Source organism: Capricornis sumatraensis, chromosome 9 (genome assembly GCF_032405125.1).
Source record: "Capricornis sumatraensis isolate serow.1 chromosome 9, serow.2, whole genome shotgun sequence".
In the NCBI taxonomy this organism is placed as follows: Eukaryota; Metazoa; Chordata; class Mammalia; order Artiodactyla; family Bovidae; genus Capricornis; species Capricornis sumatraensis.
The window spans coordinates 51506569-51523265 of record NC_091077.1 but is presented as its reverse complement, the minus strand read 5'-3'; the positions used below and the strand labels follow the sequence as shown (position 1 = coordinate 51523265).

Here is a 16697-nt window from a genome sequence, read left to right as displayed (position 1 = left end):
TTGGAGGCATTCAAGCAAACTAAGTACCTCTAAAAGTTTAGTATAAACCAAAATTGTGAACTTTTGTCACCTGAGAAAACATTCCACACAAGTTTAAAATAATCACAGAAATGAAGTAAAAATAAAAATGATCGAACAACCAGGAATTTTAATGTGGAGATGTAATTTTGGGTCTTGTAATTCAGGATCTTCCACATTTATAGATTTAGGGTTTTGGCTATAACATTTTGGTGACTATTTCCGGGGTCTCTAGGAAACCCTACCGTTGAGAAAGAAACTCTCTCATGTCTGAAAAAATAATTTAGGAAATTGAGCAATTAACTGGGTATTTTCTTAAGTAATTTTATGAATGTATGTAAAATAAGAACAGAATTTGCTTCACTATATTGTGTACCAAGATACTATTCTATATTTTTATTAGAAATTATATAACTTGTTTCCATAAATATGTTGCATGCCTATGTCTATATAGTTCAATTTTTCCAAGCCTTAATATTTATGAATATCTTTTTTAAAATCCCCAATATAGTTTATATTCTGTCTTTTCATAATATATTTTAATTTCATTATTGTTCATCTTTATTACTTAGGCCAGTTTCTGGTTTTGAAGCTATGCTTGGGATTCTTCCTTCTTAGTATCTACTTAACAAGGAAAGTTCACTTGTGAATTCTACTCTCATTTCAAACAGCAAATAGATTACTAGCATCTATATTTTAGTGCCTCTCAAGAGTCATAAGTCAACTATACTCCAATATAAAATTTTTTTAAAGTTTAATTGGTAGAGGAAAAATTATCAGTTTATGGTGCCACTGATGCTTCTATATATCTTTCTTTTCTTTCATATACCTACAGCAAGCTAAGAAACATTTTAACTTAATGCTGTTATCCTTGATTATTGCAGTAGCTTCCTAGATTTTCTTTCCATCCAAACTTTTGAAATACAATGTTGACTTCTTTGCTTAAAATCTTTTGCTAGCTCCCAACTAACTTCTGAAGAATCCAAATTTCTTAATCTACTACTCAAAGTGACTTAGTCTAGTACTCAAAATTAAGAGATATTTTCATATCACTTTTTGCCTTTATTTTATGTGAACCATATGTTTTCATCAAAATGGATTATTCCATGTTTCCAGTCAATTGAGGCCTGTGGGTGTCTTCAAGTTTGCTTAATTTTCTCCTTCACAGAAGTGTTCAGGGGAAATTTACTCATTTGAAAACACCATGACCCTTCCAAGTGTTCCTTTAAAAATGCAAACAAGGAATGCTTTTCTTTCAACTGCAGCCCCACTTTTATACCTGTTTTAATATCTTCTTTCAACTTGTATGACTCATGTAAGTTATTCTATAACACTCTATATATGGCTTACTTCCTTAGTAGGAAGTAAGTACTGCTAATTTTTAAATCATCAATAAGACATATTGTGTATTTCTTTTTAAGGAAAAGGAAACACTACTGATGGAAAAGAACAAAGATTTCAAACACATTCTCAGACTTCTGATTTTTTTTTGGGGGGGGTAAACATGAATTTATATATATATTTTTTTTTGACATTTCTTTTTTTTTTTAATTTTAAAATCTTTAATTCTTACATGTGTCAGACTTCTGATTTGAAGCAATTTATAAGCATGGAAAAATACATCACTGTCCACACAAGATAGTCTAGACTTTCCCTAAGGAGGTTTTATCTAAATAACTTTCTAGATCCAAAAAGATTTTCTATACCCAGAGTGCTAATTGAACTTTCCAAAACCTGTAACAACTGATTTTTAGATGAATTTTTTATTCTACCCCAAAGAATTCAAAGCATTGAGACATTCTAGGTTAATCTGAAAATAACTTCACAAAGATGATTTTTACATAAGAGTAATATGGAAGGTCATAATGACTTTCAAATATTTTAGTTTTTCCATTCCCAAATATGAACTCCTTGTGCTCTTTTGAATAATAGTAATCAAATTGTCTTATGCACATAGTACTTGCCATAGTTTTATAAGCAATTTTTAAAATATTTACTTGATACAAAAATTCTATACAATAGAACTCATTCATCATTCATAGGATGTGAAGCCAAGGAAATGAAATAACAGATGCTTTAATAAACATTATATGAAGAAAAATTCATAGAGATGAAATTTGGATACAGGATGCTTCAGGGTTCACAGTATTTAATAACTGAGCTCTGGTGCCTTTCAGTTAAGAAATATTTAATAGCTAAAAGCTCTGCATTGATAAAATAGTGAAAAGTATTAAAATACAGATGTAGATTTTGACTCCCTCTTTGTGATAAGCATACTTCCAAACTGAAATTCAAATACCAATTAGAGAGTTGGAGGAACACAGAACTAAAATGATTGAAATTATGAGAGTTGTCAAGTAAATGGTAGGTGGTGGAAACAGTCTTTGTTTCTAATTAAGGGATTTTTAAAAAATAAACAGGAGGAGAATTGAGTGATTAAAGTTATACCTGAGAATCAGATAAGCATGGATTAGGAAATCTAAGAGCACCATCACTTTCACAAGGTTAAAGCTCCATACTTGATTCAAGCAGTAGAATAAAAATAAGCATATATAACAATACACAGCCATTTAAGTTGAAGACTAAAATTAAAACTATTCCTTTTATGTCATGTACTTTTAATAACCAAATATAGGCAGCGATGGCATTGTAAGAAATATAAAATAAACTGCAAGATAACACTGATTTTAGATTACTTACAATTGATCAAAGGAAATAACATGAGATCACAAATTATTATATTGCTGACCATAACTGATAATAAGATGAAGAAATATGTTAACAACAAGAATTGAGAATACCAGAAACCCTTCATTCTATTTCACTAAATTCCACCATTTTCTCCAAAGGAAGATGCTCAAAATCTATGGCTGTCTGATTAACATCAAGGCAGGTCAAAGAGTTATAAGAAAAAATATTTTTAAAAGACAAGAAGAAGCAAAATAATGAAAACATGAAATGGCAAACTAATAAACTTTCTTGGACTTTCAAAATTTTACTCTATAACACTAAAAAGCTTTATTTGAATTAATGGGTCCTAACATCTGCATTGGAGAAGGCAATGGCACCCCACTCCAGTACTCACGCCTGGAAAATCCCATGGCCAGGAGCCTGGTAGGCTGCAGTCCATGGGATCGCTAAGAGTCATACATGACTGAGTGACTTCACTTTCACTTTTCACTCTCATGCATTGGAGAAGGAAATGGCAATCCACTCCAGTGTTCTTGCCTGGAGAATCCCAGAGACGGGGGAGCCTGGTGGACTGCTGTCTATGGGATTGCACAGAGTCAGACATGACTGAAGCGACTTTGCAGCAGCAGCAGCAACATCTGTATGTTCTATGTAATGAAAATTTATAAATTTGTCATTTGGTCACCAAGAATGGCATTAATACATACTTCTTCTATTCAAAATATTTTTCTAAGTCATATATAAAATAAAAATCAAGGTGAAATATTTTCCCACACTACTCCAACTCATCTACAAAGGGCTGATAGTATTTTATTCAATATTAATAATTGGAGTTAAGTAGATTTTATCAGTCTAAAAGCAATTATTTACTATATTTACATCCTCAAAACATATTAAATGATTGACATGATAAAAATTATCTGATAATAAAGCATATATCTTGAAATGGTAAAATGATCTATTTGATATTGTATTGACAGGATTTTGTATGGTGAGTTTTTTGTGTATTTTCTCTTTTGGGGTTTTTTCTTTGTTTGGCTGAGTAGTTTGCAGAGTCTCATTCCTCCTATTAGGGATTGACAAACTTTGGTCTCCAGTAGTGAAAGCACTGAGTTCTAAACATTGGACCTCCAAGGAATAACCTTATAGGTCCTATTTTTATTATTCCTGTTTTTTATTACCTATTTTTACAACTTCTGGTCTATAATAAAAATAGGATGAAAACATTTAAATTTTGAGAAGAAATTATTATTCTTTATAACTAAAGTCAGATATGCACGACATTACTCTAATGGCAGAAAGCGAAGAGGAACTAAAGAGCCTCTTGATGAGGGTGAAAGTGGAGAGTGAAAAGCCTGGCTTAAAACTCAACATTCAAAAAACTAAGATTATGGCATCCTGTTCCATCACTTCATGGCAAATAGTCATGTGGAAATAGTGACAGATTTTATTTTCTTGGGCTCCAAAATCACTGTGGATGGTGACTGCAGCCATTAAACTAAAAGATGCTTGCTCCTTGGAAGGAAAGCTATTACAAAGCTAGACAGTTATTAAAAAGCAAAGATGTCACTTTGTCAACAAAGGTCCAGATAATCAAAGCTATGGTTTTCTCAGTAGTCATGTATGCATGTAAGAGTTGGACCATGAAGAAGGCTGAATGTGGAAGAATTGAGGGTTTCGAATTGTGGTGCTAGAGAAAACTTTTGAGAATCCCTTAGACAGCAAGGAAATCAAATCAGTCAATCCTAAAAGAAATAAACCCTGAATATTCATTGGAAGGACTGATGTTGAAGCTCCAATATTTGGGCACCTGATGCAAAGAGCCAAAGAGCTGACTCATTAGAAAAGACCCTGATGCTGGGAAAGATTGAGGGCAAGAGGAGAAAGGGACAACAAAGTATGAGATGGTTGGATAGCATCACTGACTCAATGGACATGAGTTAGAGCCAACTCCCAGAGATGCTGAAGGACAGGGAAGCCTGGTGTGCTGCAATTCATGAGGTTGCAGAGTTGCACATGACTTAGCAACTGAAAAACAACATAACTAAACTGCTTGATATGCCAATAGAGAAACTCTATATAAAAAAAAGTCTTCCCTGGTGGCTCAGACAGTAAAGAATAAACCCAAATATCAGAGACCCGGGTTGAAATAGTACATATAAAGTTGTAGATATATCTGTATATCTATATACCAACAGTAAGAAGGAGAAGAAAATGAAATGAAATGTATGGACTCTGATCTTAAGTGAGTAAATTAAAACTAATCACCAAACAATACTTCAGTATTATCAAAACATACCATGTGAAGGTTAAAAAGTACACACATCATGTAATCATGAAAAATAAATGCTATGTGGAGCAATACATGTACACTGGATGTTCTTAGTGTTCATAAAGTGAGGTATTGCAAAGGATAAAATCATATCCAATAAGAAATTCATCCAGGGAGGGGAGAGAAAGAGCGAGAGAGAAGGAGCCAGGGAGGCGAGAGCGGCTGGCGGGCGGCAGGCGGCGGGTGCCCATCCTCCGGCGGCAGCTGCGCGGAAGCCCCGCACGTCCCCGCGGCCTTCACCAACTCTCGGGGCGCGCGGGCCGGCGGGCCGGGGCGGGCGGGGGTCTCCCGGAGGCCGCGCGCTCGGAGCCGCCCGAGGGGCTTGGGCGGGGCGCGGGGTCCGCAGTGCCCGGCTCCTCCCTCCCCCGCCGGGAGCTGGCGGCGGCGGCGGCGGCGGGGGGCTAGGGGAGCGGCGCCCGGGGCGGGGGCGCGCGGGGGGCGGGAGGAGGCGGCGGCGGAGGGGCGGGGGCCGCCATGGACGACAAGGCGTTCACTAAGGACCTGGACCAGTGGGTCGAGCAGCTGAATGAGTGTAAACAGCTTAACGAGAACCAAGTCCGGACGCTGTGTGAAAAGGCTAAGGAAATTTTAACAAAAGAATCAAATGTACAAGAGGTCCGTTGTCCTGTCACCGTCTGTGGAGATGTGCATGGTCAATTCCATGATCTTATGGAGCTCTTCAGAATCGGTGGGAAGTCACCAGATACAAACTATCTGTTCATGGGTGACTATGTAGACAGAGGTTATTATTCTGTGGAGACGGTAACTCTTCTTGTGGCATTAAAGGTGCGTTATCCAGAACGCATTACAATACTGAGAGGAAACCACGAAAGCCGACAAATTACCCAAGTATATGGCTTTTATGATGAATGTCTGCGAAAGTATGGAAATGCCAATGTTTGGAAATATTTTACAGATCTCTTTGATTATCTGCCACTTACAGCTTTAGTAGATGGACAGATATTCTGCCTCCACGGTGGCCTCTCTCCATCCATAGATACACTGGATCATATACGAGCCCTGGATCGTTTACAAGAAGTTCCACATGAGGGCCCAATGTGTGATCTCTTATGGTCGGACCCAGATGATCGTGGTGGGTGGGGTATTTCACCACGTGGTGCTGGCTACACATTTGGACAAGATATTTCCGAAACGTTTAACCATGCTAATGGTCTCACACTGGTTTCTCGCGCTCACCAACTTGTAATGGAGGGATACAATTGGTGTCATGATCGGAACGTGGTTACCATTTTCAGTGCACCCAATTACTGTTATCGTTGTGGGAACCAGGCTGCTATCATGGAATTAGATGACACTTTGAAATATTCCTTCCTTCAATTTGACCCAGCACCTCGTCGTGGAGAGCCTCATGTGACCCGGCGCACCCCAGACTACTTCCTGTAAATCTCTCTTGGGAAAACCCGCCTTTGTATGTGGAAGCATATCTGGCTTTATATATATATATATATATATATATATATATATATATATAAACAAAACAACAAAAAAAGCAACAGTAATCTATGTGTTTCTGTAACAAATTGGGATCTGTCTTGGCATTAAACCACATCATGGACCAAAATGTGCCGTACTAATGATGAGCGTTCAGCACAATTTGAGACTGAAATTAGTTCAACACTATTCTAGATCGGTTGGTCTTAACAGTTTGCCTGCTGTATTTGTAGTAACCATTTTCCTTGGGACTGTTCAAGCAAAAAAGGTAACTAACTCCATCTCTTGTACTTACTGGGAAATTTTAGTTGAGAGTGTTTAACTGGCATGGATTAATAGGGTTGGATTTTTATTTTTAAGAAAAATTCACAAGCTAACTTCCACTTAAGTCATTACCATTTATTTTATTGAAATGTATAATTAACTGAAAAAAGGATTCTTGGGAGTACGTTGTCATAACATTTAGAGATTTCCCTTCTTTAAAAATAAATTACTGTTTTATGTTGATCTGCATATTTCTGTATATTTGTCATGATAGTGCTTGCATTCTACTTGGTGTACTGAGCAAATAAACTTCCTGTTTTAAACAAAAAAAAAAAAAAGAAAAAAAAAAAAAGAAATTCATCCAAGGAAAATTTTAATTTGATGAGAAATCTAACTTGTGGAAATAGTTAGTAATGTCTGATAGTACTGAGAAATTGCAACTAAATTCACTATATACATGTATATAAAATTATCACCTTTTACCCCTTATGGGGAATCTTATACAACAACTATCTCTCAATAAATCTGGGGAAACTAATGATTAATTGTAGATATTTATAAACCACAATAATGTTTGAATATAGGACAGTGAAATTTGCAATACATTTAAAAAAGAAAATATATGAAATAGCTTTAAAGTAATTATGAAATTTCATTGTAAATAATTATAATATAAATGGAAAAGACTTACTTCCGTGCAATGATCAACATTTAGGTCTTGCTGTTTGCCTATGGCTTCAGCACCTGGGAATGGAGGCAGGCTGGGGCTGAAGGCCATGAGGTCGGTCTTGGGTGGCCCCTCTCCAGAGCACACCCTCTGTCGCCTCTCCTGCAAGTAAGACCAGCTTTCCACCTCGCTGGAGCACACCAGCCTGGGCTTCACCGGCCCGCACGCGCCCTCGCTGGGCGGCACCGAGCACCGCAGCGCCGTGTACAGCAGCAACGTGAGCACCAACAGGCTGGACACTGCGCAGATGGCGATGATCAGGTACACGTTCACATCCACTAACGCCGTCCCTGCGCCGGCTGCACCAGACAACGCCCGCGAAGAGGCCTTGGGCGCCTGGCCGCTGTCCTCCAGCGACAGCAGCACGGTGGCCGTGGCCGTCAGCGCCGGCTCGCCGTGGTCCTTCACCAGCACCAGCAGGCGCTGGCGCGGCGCGTCCGCCTCGTCCAGGGCGCGCGTCGTGCTGATCTCGCCGGTGTACAACCCCACCCGGAACGGGCTGCGTGCGCCACCCGCGGCCGGCTGCAGCTCGTACGACAGCCACGCGTTGTAGCCCGAGTCGGCGTCCACCGCGCGCACCTTCGCCACCACGTGGCCCGCCTCCACGGACCTCGACACCACCTGGCTCAGCGCGCTGGGTCCTCTGCCTGGCCCGGGCGGCAGCAGCGCGGGCGCGTTGTCATTCTCGTCCAGCACGAACACCTGCAGCGTGACGTTGCTGCCCAGGGGCGGCACGCCCGCGTCGCGCGCGCTCACCTGGAACTGCAGCAGCTCCAGCTCCTCGTGGTCCAGCGGCTGCAGCGCGTACACCTTGCCGCTCTCCGCGTGCACCGACACGTAGCTCGACAGTGCGCGCTCGCCCACCCGCCGCTCCACCAGCGAGTAGGACACCAGCGCGTTCTCCTGCGCGTCCGCGTCTCGCGCCGACACGGTGAAGATGTGGCAGCCGGGCGGGTTGTTCTCTTTCACGAACACCGTGTACTCGGGCTGCGGGAACGTGGGCGCGTTATCGTTTACGTCGGCCACCTCCACGGACACGCTGGCCGTGGCCGACAGCGAAGGCGAGCCCCCGTCCCTCGCAGTCACCACTACCTCATAGTTCGCTATGCTCTCACGATCCAAGGCAGTGTCCAGCACCAGCGAATAGTAATTCTTGAAGGTGGACACTAGCTTGAAGGGGACATGAGGCGTCAGAGAACAGGTCACCTGTCCATTTGCTCCAGAATCTCGGTCAGATACGTTAATCAAGGTGATGACTGTGCCTGGCTGAGCGTTCTCTGAGATAGGAAGGGACAGGGAAGTGACAGTCAATACTGGAGGATTGTCATTAGTGTCCAAAACTTCCACAAGAACTGTACAGTGACCAGCCAAGGGTGGGTAGCCTTTATCAGTCGCCTCTACTCGGATTTTGTAGGTTTTTCTTTCTTCAAAATCGATGTGTCCTGCAACTGTAATTTCCCCACTTACAGGGTCTATGTAGAACTTAAAATCTATATCAGGAGAAGCGTCACTAGAGAATGAATAAATAATATCCGCATTCAAGCCTTCGTCTAAATCTGAGGCGTTAAGTTTAATTACCAACGTTCCATTAGGGACGTTTTCTGCTAATTTCACAGCATAGAGTGTTCTATCAAAAACTGGAGCGTTGTCATTGGCGTCTAGCACGTTGATGAGTAACTGAACGGTGCCAGTCAGCTCAGGTTTGCCTCTGTCAGTGGCTGTGAGCACTAAATGAAGTTCCGGAGATTCTTCCCTATCTAAAGGTCTGCGTAATACAAGACTGAGAGGTTTTACCTGTTGGTCGGTGGTTGGTACCTCCAAAGAGAAATACTCACTGGAGCTCAGCCTGTAAGTCAACAGGGCGTTCTCCCCGATATCTGCGTCTGAGGCGCCCTCTAGTGGAAACCGAGAGTCAAGCGGCCTGGATTCCGCGATAAACAGATTCTTTTGTGTCCCCTGGAACACAGGAGGATTGTCGTTAATGTCCTTCACCTCCACCTCCACGTGGAACACCTGCAACGGCCGGTCCACGATCACCTCCAAGTGGATGCTGCACTCCGCGCTCCGCCCGCACAGCTCCTCCCGGTCGATCCGAGAATTCACAAACAAAATGCCATTCTGCAGATTTACCTCCAGAAGGTCCCCGAGGTCTTTGGACGCCACCCGGAACAGGCGGGGCACCAGCTCTTGTAGCTCCAGCCTTAGGTCCTGGGCGATTCGGCCCACGAAGGTGCCGTGTTTGGCCTCTTCCAAGACCGAGTAGCGGACCTGGCCACTTGCTGTCTTCCAGATCGAAAGAATTATAAAAAATAGCAATAGCTGCCGGTTCCTCAAGTCACCTAGATTTGAGTACATCTCAAATTGTTGGGATTTTCTTCCAACCAGTGTATCTTGTTCTAAAATTTAGAGGAATCTTCTTATCTCCTCTTTATTTTCATGATGTGTTCGCGATTGTTCAACCTCCGAATATTAAAACAGAGTGGAGACTCTTTCCAATGTGACTTAATTCTGTCTTGAATTGAGAGAATTTCACAGTAAAGAGCGACATCATGTGGCCCAAATAGTAAGTACGAATTTAAAAATCAGCTTTGTATTATTAGGACGCGAGGTTTTATTTCAACCTCTGAATTTTTCTTTATTTTTCTTAAAGTGTAGGACCATATTTCTCATGCTTGCTTAAGGCTTTATTAGAAGACTTATGTGCCTAATATTTAATATGACCATAATTGTGGCTTCCTCATGCCTTGAAAATATGTTCTTTACAAAACGCTTAAAATTAGGATAAAAATATTAGTGACAAATTGAATTATGTTAGCAATACTAAATTTTAAAATCCTTAGTTGACAGTTCAGAAAATTCAGTTTTTCTGAAATAAATTTCAATCTATTTTAAGAAAATTCCTGGTCTCTCTAGGGACCCAGGATCTCAAGAATCTAATGGAAGAAAAACTTAGAAAGGTTGTTTGTTTGGGGAAGCAAGGAATATAAGGAAATAATCCATTCTTAAGAAAGCAGACTTTAATCAAGCTTGCGGTGTTTTATCCTTTTTACTTCTACTTAACAGAGTGAGGTGTTTTTTAAAAGTATTTCACCCCTATGTTCCCAATGCAAATAAAATAATTAACATCTGTATTCTAATGCTTTCCAAGTTTTACCTGTGCCTAAATGGGTTTTAAATATTGTTGCTGTCCTGAATTATTGCAATAGCTTCTTATTGTGTCATCTTGTCACAACTCCTTTATCCTTCTCTTAATCCTGGCAGTCATCTTAGTGAAAAAAACCTTTTATTCCTATTGATTCACATTTTTGATAGCTTTCAAATAACAAGAGGTGAGTCAAAACTTCTTAGTGAAGTACTCAAATTACCCAAGAAATTTTTCTCATATTACTTTTCCTGCTTTATCGCATACTCTTTCCTATGGGAACCATATGTTTTAACCAAAACAGACTACTCTCTGTGTCCAGGCACATTTGGGATTTTGTATGTACTCTTTTCGTTAAGTTCCTCTGTTCCCAAGAATACCTATTATAGTCAGTATTCTCTCAAAGGAAACTTTTCCATTTACAAACCGCTAAAAATATCATACCTCTTGAAGGGCTTCTTCAAAAAGAAAAATAGGCAGTTATTTCTGTTCAATCCACTCACAGTGATTTACATTTCTTGTACCTGTTATAATATTCAGCCTTCTAAGATGATCATATTTATGTATGACAGATATCTTTATTTTTCTACCAACTTCTCGAAGCCAGGGGCTGGGTCTTGTTAACTCAATGATTCTTGGCACAGCATCATTTTCAAAACTTACACTACTATCCATTTCTTGCATGTAGAGAAATGGTGAATACTTTAAATCATAATACAGAATGAATAATGAAAGCATTAAATTAGAAGAAATAAACTCTCCATGAAAAGCAGCCTACCAAATAAAAGTCAAACATAAATAAGGGGTTTTCAGTGTCTGAGAACTCAATGCACATTTTACATGAATTTACTTGGTCAAAGTCCACATTCTATTAAATTATTGTCAAATATTTGGATCCCTGATAAGCTGAGCAATAACATGTGTATCACATGGTAGTTGAAAGAGTGTGAAATTTCCCCATTCACTTTTTCATCCCAATCAGAAGTATTCTGGAGGCTCAGAGGTAAAGAATCTGCCTGCTAATGCTGGAGACATGGGTTCGATCCTTGATCCAGGAAGATCCCACATGCCCAGAGCAATTAAGCCCATGAACCACAACTATTGAGCCTGTGCACTAGAGTCCAGGAGCTGCAAATACTGAGCCCACCAGCTCTAGAACCTGTGATCTGCAACAAGAGAAGCCTTTACAATGAGAAGCCCATGCTCCACATCTAGAGAGTTGCCCTTGCTCCCCAAAACTAGAGAAAACCCCACACAGTAATGAAGATCCAGCAAAGCAATAAATAAATAAAAATTTTAAAAGAAGAATAATAGTTATCGGGCTAACTATTATAATGTACTTTGTCTCTAAATAGTTTAAAAGGCCAACAGTAAATGAGCGCCACAGACTCTTGGACTCTTGGAATCACCAGGCCCAAAAAGGAATATAGATTTAAGATATGTTGAAGACAGTCATTAAACAAAGTGGATAATCAAGAGTGTTGGCCAAGCAGAAGCATCAAAGAAAAGAGAGAGAAGAAGAAGGAAAGGAAGGAAGAAGGAGGCTGAAGGATAGAATTATAATAAAGTGATGTTGAAATAAAATGAGGGTGAAATAACTCTCCTGAAGGTCAAATGCAAAGTAATCAAAGTTTACAAAATTAATAAGGAAAAATACTACCAATGTATATTTTAAATGTATCACAAATGATAATCTAAGGAAATTTTGAGTATTGCGACAAAAATCTTGACGTGTAGAATGATGTTTTAATGTCTGATTCCACTCTACTCAAGTTTAAAAAACAGATTATAATAATTAATGAAGAAGAAAAGATATATATAATGCAAAATTACTCAATTTGTTGAAATAGGAAAATTTAAACATAAACCCAAGAAAAATAATGAAAACATTTTTTAAAATCAACTGTTAATTATGAAAACTCAGACTTACTTTGGAAAGACAATCATCCTTTAAATCCTGATGCTCGCCGATATCCGCCGCTACTGGACAGGCTGGTAGGCTGGGACTGAAGGCCATGAGGTCGGTCTTGGGCGGCCCCTCCCCAGAGCACACCCTCTGCCGCCTCTCCTGAGAGAAAGACCAGCTCCCCACCGCGCTGGAGCACACCAGCCTGGGCTTCACCGGCCCGCACGTGCCTTCGCTGGGCGGCGCCGAGCACCGCAGCGCCGTGTACAGCAGCAACGTGAGCACCAACAGGCTGGACACCGCGCAGATGGCGATGATCAGGTACACGTTCACATCCACTAACGCCGTCTCTGCGCCAGCTGCACCAGACAACGCCCGCGAAGAGGCCTTGGGCGCCTGGCCGCTGTCCTCCAGCGACAGCAGCACGGTGGCCGTGGCCGTCAGCGCCGGCTCGCCGTGGTCCTTCACCAGCACCAGCAGGCGCTGGCGCGGCGCGTCCGCCTCGTCCAGGGCGCGCGTCGTGCTGATCTCGCCGGTGTACAGCCCCACGCGAAACGGGCTGCTCGTGCCACCCGCGGCCGGCTGCAGCTCGTACGACAGCCACGCGTTGTAGCCCGAGTCGGCGTCCACCGCGCGCACCTTCGCCACCACGTGGCCCGCGCCCACGGACCTCGACACCACCTGGCTCAGCGCGCTGGGTCCTCCGCCAGACCCGGGCGGCAGCAGCGCAGGCGCGTTGTCGTTCTCATCCAGCACGAACAGCTGCAGGGTCACGTTGCTGCCCAGGGGCGGCACGCCCGCGTCGCGCGCGCTCACCTGGAACTGCAGCAGCTCCAGCTCCTCGTGGTCCAGCGGCTGCAGCGCGTACACCTTGCCGCTCTCCGCGTGCACCGATACGTAGCTCGACAGTGCGCGCTCGCCCACCCGCCGCTCCACCAGCGAGTAGGACACCAGCGCGTTCTCCTGCGCGTCCGCGTCCCGCGCCGACACGGTGAAGATGTGGCAGCCGGGCGGGTTGTTCTCCTTCACGAACACCGTGTACTCGGGCTGCGGGAACGTGGGCGCGTTGTCGTTCACGTCGGCCACCTCCACGGACATGCTGGCCGTTGCCGACAGCGAAGGCGAACCCCCGTCCCTTGCGGTCACAACCACTTCATAGTTAGCCACGTTTTCTCGGTCCAAGGTGCTATCCAGCACTAGTGAATAGTAATTCTTGAAGGTGGACACCAGTTTGAAGGGAACATAGGGCGTCAGAGAGCAGGTCACCTGCCCATTGGGACCTGAATCCAGATCGGACACGCTAATTAGGGCTATGACAGTACCGAATTGAGCATCCTCTTGGACTGGCAAGGATAAGGAAGTCAATGCAATCTGAGGGACATTATCATTTTTATCCAAGACTTTCACTAAAACGATGCAATGACCAGCCATGGGAGGGTGGCCTTTGTCCGTCGCTTCAATACGGATTTTGTATAAATTCATAGTTTCATAATCTAAGTTCCCTTGAATAACTATTTCGCCAGTATTCGCATCTATTCTAAACTGGTTACTAACAGTGGCTGGAACAAGATTATTAAAAGAATATGATATTTCCCCATTCGCTCCTTCATCCCTATCAGAAGCATTCACTCGGATAACGATTGTTCCGTTATCTGAGTTTTCAAAGATCTTTACTTCATATTCAGATTGTCCAAAATTGGGAGCATTGTCATTCACATCCAGTACGGTAATCAGCAGCTGAACAGTGCCAGTGAGCTCAGGTTTGCCTTGGTCAGTGGCCATGAGGAGTAAGTTATGTTCGGGCACTTCCTCTCTGTCCAAGGATTTCCTTAACACGAGCCCAATTTGTGTACTGTCATCACTGTTTGTTTTCACATCCAGTGCGAAATTTTCGTTGGAAGTGAGTCTGTAGGTTAAGATAGAATTTGACCCCACATCTGCATCCGATGCGCCCTCTAGTGGAAACAAAGAATCTGGCAGCCTAGATTCGTAAATCAACACTCTTTGTTCCTTTACCGGGAACACAGGCGGGTTGTCGTTAACGTCTTTAACCTCCACCTCCACATGGAACACCTGCAGCGGCCGGTCCACGATCACCTCCAGGTGGATGCTGCATTCCGCGCTCCGTCCGCACAGCTCTTCCCGGTCGATCCGAGAATTCACAAACAAAATGCCATTCTGCAGATTTACCTCCAGAAGGTCCCCGCGGCCTTTGGATGCCACCCGAAACAGGCGGGGAACCAGTTCCGCCAGCTCCAGTCCCAGGTCGTGGGCAATGCGACCCACGAAAGTGCCGTGTTTGGCCTCCTCCGGGACCGAGTAGTGGACCTGGCCGTTCCCTGCTTCCCAGACTGCAAGAAGAAGAAATGAGAGCAACAAACACCGGGATCTCAGTCGACCTTCAGGTGTAATAACCATTTCAAATACCTGCTGGTTTATTTCCATCAGGAAATCTTGTCTAGGCATTAAGATGAAACATTGTATGATCCCGAGTCTGTTAATTCAATTCTTCTGCGACTGCCATCATTCAGCACTCTTGGAAGGATGCAATAATGGGAGGAATGGACTTGAAGAGCAGCTAGTGTATTCATGGTAGACAGCGACATCATGTGGCTCCAAAGGGTAAGAAATAAATTCATGCTATATATATTATACATATATGTCTTTTGCCTTACTTTTATAGTAAATCTCCTCATGTTTGTAAATATCTCATCTGTCTTATTACTTTAGAGTAAGGGTTCAGAATATTCAGAGTGGAACAACTTTCCTTCTAGTAATGTAAAAACTGTATCAACCAGTTTAGAAAGTTTAAGTGGGAATTAGAAGTGCAAATTATCCTCCATATTTTGTGTAGAGAACATGTGCATATATTTCTGTCACAAGATATGCTATTATATTTTGCTCTGATAAAAAAGTATAATTTTAAAGTAACAAATTTTACCCAAATTTTAAAGACATTATAGATGATCAAAGTTCATTCTTTGTTAATGAACATCAACTGCTCCTAATAATGTTCCTTTTATTTGATAACAGAGGATGAAAATTTGGGAACATAATCTTTACAGCATTTCTTAATTTCTCTACAGCTTCTATTAGGTCTCCCCCTCAAAACATTTTCTTTTGCATACTTCTCCATCACTGCAAAATCTTGTGGAATTTCTACCTATTGTGCTATGTGCTTTGATCCTTCAGCTGCTCCTAAATGACCTTATCCTTTTCTTTTGACTTCAAGCTCTTACATGGTTTCATTAAAATGCTCTTATCCACTTCCAACATTTCAAACAAGACATTTGTTGAAAGCATTCCCCAATTCACATCTTCCTTCCTCTTTTCAATGGTTGTGATAATCATTTTTAGCTATACATGCTAATAACTCCCAGAAAATAATTTGATTACAATTTAAAGGTTATGAAGATAAATTCTTAATACTCCCCAAATTCAAACCCTTAAATTCACCTTTTACTTAATGGCATTAACATTTTACATGTCACCTCTATGGATTTTTTTTTATTACTCCATGTCCCCTACTTGTCCTAGTCAAAGTTGGCCTATAGCCCATCTGTCTTTTCACATACCACTATATTTATCTTCATGGGTACAGCTTTTATTGGATTGCACTAAACAAATAAATTCCAAGATGTTAGAACCACTTCTATGTGACCTGAGATGTGATCACAAGCCAACATTTCTGGTGTTATTTTTAACTATTTTCCAATATTATCTCTATTTTGCAGACAACATAGATCACTTACTTGCCTTCTTCCTCAATAAAATCCTTGTTCAATTTTAAAAAATTATCTCCACCTTTACCTGTAAAAAATGCTCCACTCATATCAAAATCATGCCAAAATGTCAATTTTATCATGAATTCATCCTTACTGTCATCAACTGTAGATAATTAAACTCTTTCTCTAAATGATACAATGAAAGTCATAAAAAGATTTTTCAAATAAACACACACCAACACTCACCCTTCTCCAGAATTCTGACGTACCTGTATAATCCTCACAGACAACTATAATACAAAATACCCCCAATATGAGAACACCTTACATAAATTATATAACATATCCTATATCTAATATTTATCCTGATAAGTAGTAGTCCTTATCACTGACTATACAATTTCTATTACAATTATTCGTAGTAAGTTATGAGTTCATTT

General features: G+C 41.5%; 3 protein-coding genes across 3 annotated transcripts; 1 reads left to right on the top strand and 2 right to left on the bottom strand.

The window, feature by feature from the left end:
• The first annotated feature begins 5515 nt into the window (after nucleotides 1–5515).
• LOC138085568 (serine/threonine-protein phosphatase 2A catalytic subunit beta isoform) lies at nucleotides 5516–6509 on the top strand. Its single transcript, XM_068980025.1, has one exon. It carries the CDS (start codon nucleotides 5516–5518, stop codon nucleotides 6443–6445), a length of 930 nt encoding a protein of 309 aa, XP_068836126.1. The 3' UTR covers nucleotides 6446–6509.
• Nucleotides 6510–7409: 900 nt separating this feature from the next.
• On the bottom strand, nucleotides 7410–9839 carry LOC138086300 (protocadherin alpha-7-like). The gene has a single exon (XM_068981092.1). It carries the CDS (start codon nucleotides 9837–9839, stop codon nucleotides 7410–7412), a length of 2430 nt encoding a protein of 809 aa, XP_068837193.1.
• A 2693-nt stretch (nucleotides 9840–12532) lies between these two features.
• On the bottom strand, nucleotides 12533–14977 carry LOC138086299 (protocadherin alpha-6-like). Its single transcript, XM_068981090.1, has one exon. It carries the CDS (start codon nucleotides 14975–14977, stop codon nucleotides 12533–12535), a length of 2445 nt encoding a protein of 814 aa, XP_068837191.1.
• Nucleotides 14978–16697: the final 1720 nt, after the last annotated feature.

Coding starts and splice junctions, on each gene's coding strand:
- LOC138085568 (XM_068980025.1), top strand. CDS start 5,516: ATGGACGACAAGGCGTTCACTAAGGACCTGGACCAGTGGGTCGAGCAG.
- LOC138086300 (XM_068981092.1), bottom strand. CDS start 9,839: ATGTACTCAAATCTAGGTGACTTGAGGAACCGGCAGCTATTGCTATTT.
- LOC138086299 (XM_068981090.1), bottom strand. CDS start 14,977: ATGGAAATAAACCAGCAGGTATTTGAAATGGTTATTACACCTGAAGGT.